Consider the following 7,157-nt stretch of genomic DNA (forward strand, 5'->3'; position numbering starts at 1 on the left):
AAAAAAAAAAAAAAAAAAAACCAAACAAAAAACCCACTATAGCTTGTAGATCTGAAACTCTGTCAAATGCATAGTTAAAACCTCTCTGCATCGTTCTCTTGCATGTGTAGTTTGGAAATCTGACAGTGGCTTTTTTCAGCTTAAATCAAAATTTTCTCCTATAAAAGAAACAGTATCATTAGCTTGTGGGGCTCTTCATCCTTTGTAAGTGATGTGAACAGCTCTTGGTCTAGGTGTATATGCACACTAATTTTTTTTGTACAGTAACTCGCACTGAGCTTGACTGGTACATCCTGGAGTTATCTTGTGCATCGTCTGGTGGTGCCTTTGGGGTATAGAGACTCCAAACATTTTCTAGCTTTTGTTTTGAAATTGCTTTCTTTGAAAATCAGGAATTGCAGCCAACTACTTTTCTTGTAGTGTGGAGACCAAAACTAGATACATACTCCAAGTGAGGCTTCACCAGTGCTGAGTAGAGCAGCAGAATCTCTGCCCTTGATTTACAAAAAAACCCATGCCTGTTAATATAACCTAGGATGCTATTGGCTTTTCTTGGCAGCAAGAGCACATTGTTGGCATAGTGTAGCCCCCAGGTACTTTTCTGCAGTACTGCAGCCTAGCCAGTCATCTCTCAGGCTGTATTTGTGTGTGCAGTGACACTTATTTGCATTTTTCAACATTGGAGAACACAAGAACAGCAGAAAAGTTTCCTACTGCCTGAAGAAGGGTGTTTGTGCCCAAAAGCTGGCAAAGAACTTTTTTTCCAACTGTTTAGTTGATCTAATAAAATATATCACATCTACCCAAGGAAGCTTGCCTGCCTGTGTGCAATTACTATATTTTTGTGAATTCAAGATGACTTCCCCCTCCCCCCACCTTCAGCATTTGGGGGTGGGGTGGGGTGTGGAGCCTGTCCTGGAGCTGAGTACAAGTTGTTGTAGGCAGGCAGGTGTTGTGACTCAGGCCCTTACTGTAGGTTGGGGTCACAGTTGGAACCACAGTAACGGCCCCCACCTTGTTCTCTGTGCCTCTGCTTCACGCTGTTGCCGGTGCTTACCCTCTGGCTCTAGCCCAGAGCCTGGAGTGCATGTTACCTCCAGCCCCTTCCTGGCCACATGATGGTGGTAGCAGCCCCAGGGCCACACGGTAGGGCTGAGGCTGGAGCTGAAGTCGCCACCACTGCTTCTGCATAGTCAGGCAGGGGCTGGGGGAGGTCAAGGCAGGTAAGTGCTAAGGGGGTTCAGGTGGGAGCAGGGGCCAAGATAAGTGAACAGGGGGGGTCAGGCTGAAATGATCAGGGGATGGTGGGGGTGCAGACAGAAGAGTGGGTAAGTGGTAAGGGTGGTAGGTGGTGAGGGGCAGGCAGGTAGCGGCAAGATATGGTGGGGCACAGGCAGCAGAGGGGGGAAGTGGTGAGGGTGGCAGGGGCCAGGTCACTTGACTCTTGTGCTGCTTGCCATGCTGCAGTGGTTGCTGGAAGGGGGTGAATTTAAGATGGCCCTCCAATAGCTAGGTTATAAATATTCTGTGTTTAGAAACAAATTTAAGATGAACACCCAATAATTAGATATCGTCTTGGTTTCAGGTCAGTACAGTATTGTATTCCAAATGCAGGCCTTTTCACTTGTCCTTGTGGAATTTCGCCTGATTCATTTCAGACCATTTTTCCAGTATGTCCAGGTCGTTCTGACAGCATTTGAACTTTTAAAATGCTTTCCATAGAAGACATAGCTTGTAGAGCTCCAGTTTTCATACATTAGGTTGTCAGCTTGTTTAGATGTTCACAGATATCTTTACAGTGCAGACCACCTCCCATTCCTAACACATTTATAGCTATTAAAGCAGTTGCTTACATGTATGCTAATGTATTTTTAGCTTGCTTTCAGCTCCTAATTGTATTAAGGAGCAAATCAGTGCTACATGACCAATTTTTTTCTTTGTCAAGTCCAGTGTTCTGTGACTGGGTTTTGAGAATAGCTGAGCTAGTACACTTAGGACTTGGTCTGTATTTTTAAAGTATTATTGGTATAACTTTTAGGTGGGAATGGGGTGGTGGTGGTGGGGAGAACCTTAGTTCAAATATTTATGCTAATAAAAGCCCTAGTGTAGACATAATTTAGACTTGGACAATAAAGGGAATAACTATATAATAATCTAATACTAGTGTAAAACAGCTATATACCAATGCAAGTGCATTAATGCTCGTGTGACTTACTGTTTTAAGTATGCCAGTATACCTGTAGCATAGTACAGCTTTTTACTGCAACTTACTGCTTTGGTCCTGTGCTGGCTGATTGACCCTTAAATGTTGGTCCCTTTTCAACTGTTTTATATAATCCACGTATTTATGTTTTGGAGGAGGCGAGATGGAGGGATAGAAAGGTGCTTCTTGCTCAAGCCTATTTTACCAGTTGCTAAGCCTTAGATAAAATTGTTGGGGAAGTTCTTTTGATGTTTTGTTCTTCAGCCTGTAAGCGTCTTTGGACCTTTGTACTCTGCAGTTACCCAGCAGGCTGTATATAGAGCTTATGTGGCTCAAGGTCTTGAATTTCAAACGAAAATCTTCTAGTTGTGAAGGCTAGGCATTGACGTAAAGGAATCCCAGATCCATAATGTAATAATCTGTGCAGTTGATGTTTCACTTTTTTTCCTCCTTGCCTTGATAGGACACAGGGCTCGACTTACTGTTTGCTGTATACTTGGTACAGTCGGTGAGAGAAGAACAGTATGCCCAGTATCAACACTCACTTCTCTGGTGGATTGCAGATAACATGAGAGAGAGAAACTGCATAGAATGCAATTCATACTCAGAGAATAGCAGATTTCTCAGCTAAAGCATTTTTCACTTGCTACCTGTTTAGAGGGTTCAGTGGTAATTCTGGCAGGGAGTAGGTTATAATCCTTCATCAACCGTTTTCCTCCTCCAACCGTTTAGTAATTGTGATTACAAGTTCCTTTATTTTGAAAATAACTTTGCCCTGTTCATTGTTTTGAAGTAAAAGCTGAAAATATATTTTATAATTATAGATGAAAAACATATGATGTTTTTGTTCTCTACAGGAAGGAAGAAACAGAAGCTTGCCAAAGAGAGAGCAGGGCTTTCCAAGGTAATACTGTGTTAATTTATGCAATACTATTTATAAAGATGTTGCATTTGTACCAGGTTTATTTGTAAGTGGAATATGTTTAGAGGGTGCTATCCTTGTTCTTACTTCCAACGCATGCAGCCCTCTTGCAATATGCACTGTTCTGTTTCTCAGCTTCTATAAATAGCCACACGTAGGGACTTTTGTATGACTGTTCCAGCTCCAGGAGGTGTGGCATAGTTAAACTCCTACTGAGTTCAGCATTATGAAAACCTGCTTGGTATTATGTCCTTAAGGACTATGAAGGTTTACAGATTGCTAAGAGGTTACAAGTTGTGTGACTTGACTTCTGGATAAATAATGGGAGAGGCAAGGATTTCTTAGGGTGATACTTTTAATTGGACCAGCTATGTAGTTGGGATAAAGCTTGACAAGATTTCAAGTGTAAGATACTCTTCATCAGGTCTTTCACTCGAAAGCTTGTCAGGATTTATCCCAACTATGTAGCTGGTCCAATAAAAGATACAATTCTTAAGAAATCATTGCCTGTAGAATAATTTCTGGACCATTACGGCTACAGCATCACTCACGCACTACCAAATAAATGATAGGTAACTTTCTGTTCAAGTTTTGGATTTGATAACATCTTTTTTCTTCTTACTGGTGAATCTCTCTGATGTACAGTGTCAGAAATAAACCAGTGTTGCCCAAAATGTTTAGTCTTTCATAGACATTCCAAGTATACTCTTTTACAAATCATTGTAGTTTAAATTCCTTTATAACATCAGCATTGCATTATTATGGTGGGACATGAAATAATGTGCTTAAGGCAGGGGTGGCCGACCCGTGGCACATGTCCCACAAATGGCACAGGAAACCTTTGTATGTGATATGCAATGGATCAGGGAGGGAACAGAAATCAGAGCCCCCAGGACAAACATGGAGCAGAAAGCAGAGCAACAGATCAGGCAGAGGAAGGGGGTTTGGGTGGTACTCAAAGGGTGCAGGGCTTACCTTGTGGCAAAAAAGATTGGCTGGCCCCCAGTGATTTAAAGAACTTGTGTATGATTTTTAGGGCGTTGACAGATGTTACATTTATCACCTTATTAACATGTTAATTGCACCCTCATTGTGCCATAAATTGTAACATGCCACATGTTCAGCAAATTTATAGCATCATAAAATGTAGAACATCTTTGTGTTTGGTTTCTATGGCACTTTAAATTGACTGCCATCATACTTGCTCTACTGCCTGCTTGTGAGGTGCAGGACAGGGCATTTAAAAATGCTGTGGACAGGAAGCTGCTGTGCTTCTTCCACCACTGGCATATTTGTAGCCTTGCCCTGTACCCCCTATGCAGTGGATCAGATAGTTTGTAACCAGCCGGTCCAGGACACAGCCCAATCCTTGGGATGGAACAGCAGACAGCCTTGGAACCCAGAGATGCATTATATATACCCTATCTGGATGCTTAGCTGAGTGTTGGGATCTGGTCTGGGGTCTGGAATGTAGCTGTAGTCCTAATCCCACTGTGGGATTGGGCTTCGGGTGGCCTCAGCTCCAAAAGAACAGGCATGCAGCCCAACTGTGCTATACATGTGGTGCAGACTCAGGACGCTGGGAATCCAGAAGTGGGGATCCTACCCTGCCCTGGGCTTTTAAACATCATGTGTGCAGCCCCTCTGGGCTGCATGCAAGCCTTTTAGTTCTAGGGCTACCCTGCGTCTGATTCTCACCTCAGGATCCAGTATGGGGCAGTCCTGGGTCCTGTTTGGAGACTAGGGCCTATCACTAGCCTGATCCTTGAGTTTGCACTGGGGCCAGCTGTATCCCAGACCCAAGGGTCTGCCCCATGCCAAATCCCTATGTTCTCTGCCCCTTGCCAAGTCCCTGTGTTCAACTGAGTGTTGGGATTGGTCATGGGATAGCCCCAGTGTCCAGGACACAGCTGCCCATTGCGTGACCCACAGGATCAGGCTTCAGGCAGCCCTAGTGGCATGTGTGGCATGGCAGGAAGCATGATGTTTGGGATGGGGCATAAAAATCTTCATATTCCAATCACACTGTTATTTTTAACATCTGCCAAGGACCTTAGAAATATTCATACAAATCTCATGTAGCAGTACATTTTAGATGTGTAAGATGGTAGTACTTAATCCTATTTCATATATTTCTGTAAAAATGAATAGCTTTTTATTTTTGTTTTAAATTGAACTTTTCTCTGTTTTGTTTATCAGCTTTCTTGTGGGCTGTCTTGCTAATTTGATTCCTTGTTACAGCTCCCTGATCTAAAAGATGCCGAAGCTGTGCAAAAATTCTTTCTTGAAGAGATCCAGCTTGGTGAGGAATTACTAGCACAAGGTAGGTATTGCAAAAATATTTAAAACAAAGAATTTTTTGAAAAAGGGAGTATCTCCAGGAAGAGTTTTATATGCTATTGTGTCCTGGCATAAGTATGTTAACTAAATGTTTTGGCCGTTGGTATAGGTACAAAATTATTTTCAGTGCAGCCCTAGCTAATTAGCCTCCCACTCATGACTGGAACTGGGTGCTTTTGTCTTGTGTCCTGAGATGCTCCAAAATTTAAATGCAGATGAGGTGCAGGGCTACCTGGTCTAGCTTCACCTCGTGGAGAGTGAGGCCACACTAATCGTATGTTCTAGTTTGAGAGGGGACTTCAAGAGGGATTCTAGGTGAACCGTTTGGGGCCCCTTTTGGTGACGTTTTCCAGCCTGCCAGGCATTTAAGACTGGTGAAGAAACAGGAATCATTGAAAATAGGAAAGAAAGGCACAGCTCAGCTGTGAGAGTGAAGACGAAGTAAAAATGTATGCAGTGTAGTAGCTCACCATGACTTGGAAAAAGAGTCAGCGCTGAGGGGGACTGTGCTTAATGGGCACTACCACATATTTTATGCAGATAGGCTGCATTAATCGATTTTTGTGATAAGTTCCCATCAGCATGTTTGCCCAATGTGGGCTATGTTTTGTAGTCATGCTCAGTGTTGGCTGCATTTAATCAACTTGAGATTTGGTTTCCACTGCTTGAGCACAGGCTGCTTCTGGCAGGAGTTTAATGATAGACATTGTGTTTAGCAAGATTTCCTTGTATGCGATTATAAGACGGAGGGGCTCTTTTTTTCCCTGTGCCAACAGGATCAAGGGGGGCATGAATAATATAAAAATACTTATCTTGTATTTGAGTAAATGTGGCAATTTTTAAAATATGCAACAACTATTTAAACAAATCTAGTTCAAAATAATTTAATATTCTGTTCTTTCTTTATATATAATTTGCTGTAACAGATTTCTCTTGCAGTTTGTTTGGTCTATACTGTAGTTACTTAGAGGTTAACAGTCTTTTCCATGAAGGGTAGAACTAACACAGGTTGGGAATTAAGCAGTTATAACTAACTTTCTGCACAGTATTGAATAGTTTGGGTAAACCTCAAACCACTGTAAAATAAAGTCCCATCTAATAATGAAAAAAACTGCTGTCATATAAGAATCTACTCTTGGTCTGAAAACAGTGGAAGAATTGACTTTCCTTTTAAAACTCAGCTTCCAAATTGTGAAAGTAACTGTTTAATGTTTTCGGGTGTTGGTTGTAGCCATGTTGGTATAAGGACATAGGCAGACAAGATTCTTTGGGTAAATGTGATATCTTTTATTGGACCAACTAAATAGTTGGAAAAATTTTTCTTGGCAAGCTTTTGGGAACAAAAAGTAGGGTGTTTGTCCCTGAAAGCTTGCAAGAACATTTTTTCCAACTATTTAGTTGACCTAATGAAAGATATCCCATGTCCCCAAAGAACCTTGATCATTTAATGTAATATGTAGAATAACCCTGAAACTGGCATCCAGCACTTTCTGCTGGGAAATGTAGTTGTGCAGTTTTACTCTGCAACAATAAATGGGACTCCTGCTGAGATGGTATCAGTAGGATGTCAGCTTAGTTGAGGCAACACTTCCTTTTACTTAGAAAAACCTTTAAGATAGCAGGCATTTCTAAAATCTGTATTCATAGTTTCTAGGGTCGGAAGGGACCTGAGTAGATCATCTAGTCTGACCC

General features: G+C 41.9%; 1 protein-coding gene across 1 annotated transcript in view; it reads left to right on the forward strand.

Moving 5' to 3' along the window:
• The window catches only part of TOMM20 (translocase of outer mitochondrial membrane 20), a 17,546-nt gene that overhangs the window by 6,933 nt on the left and 3,456 nt on the right, over positions 1–7,157 (forward strand). The window contains exons 2-3 of the mRNA XM_019549841.1: positions 3,061–3,107; positions 5,367–5,448. Of these exons, the coding sequence (XP_019405386.1) occupies positions 3,061–3,107; positions 5,367–5,448 (129 nt within the window). The remainder of the gene's footprint in view (positions 1–3,060; positions 3,108–5,366; positions 5,449–7,157) is intronic.

The sequence above is a fragment of the Crocodylus porosus genome, unplaced genomic scaffold (assembly GCF_001723895.1).
Source record: "Crocodylus porosus isolate Cpor-Errol unplaced genomic scaffold, CroPor_comp1, whole genome shotgun sequence".
Lineage (NCBI taxonomy): Eukaryota > Metazoa > Chordata > Crocodylia > Crocodylidae > Crocodylus > Crocodylus porosus.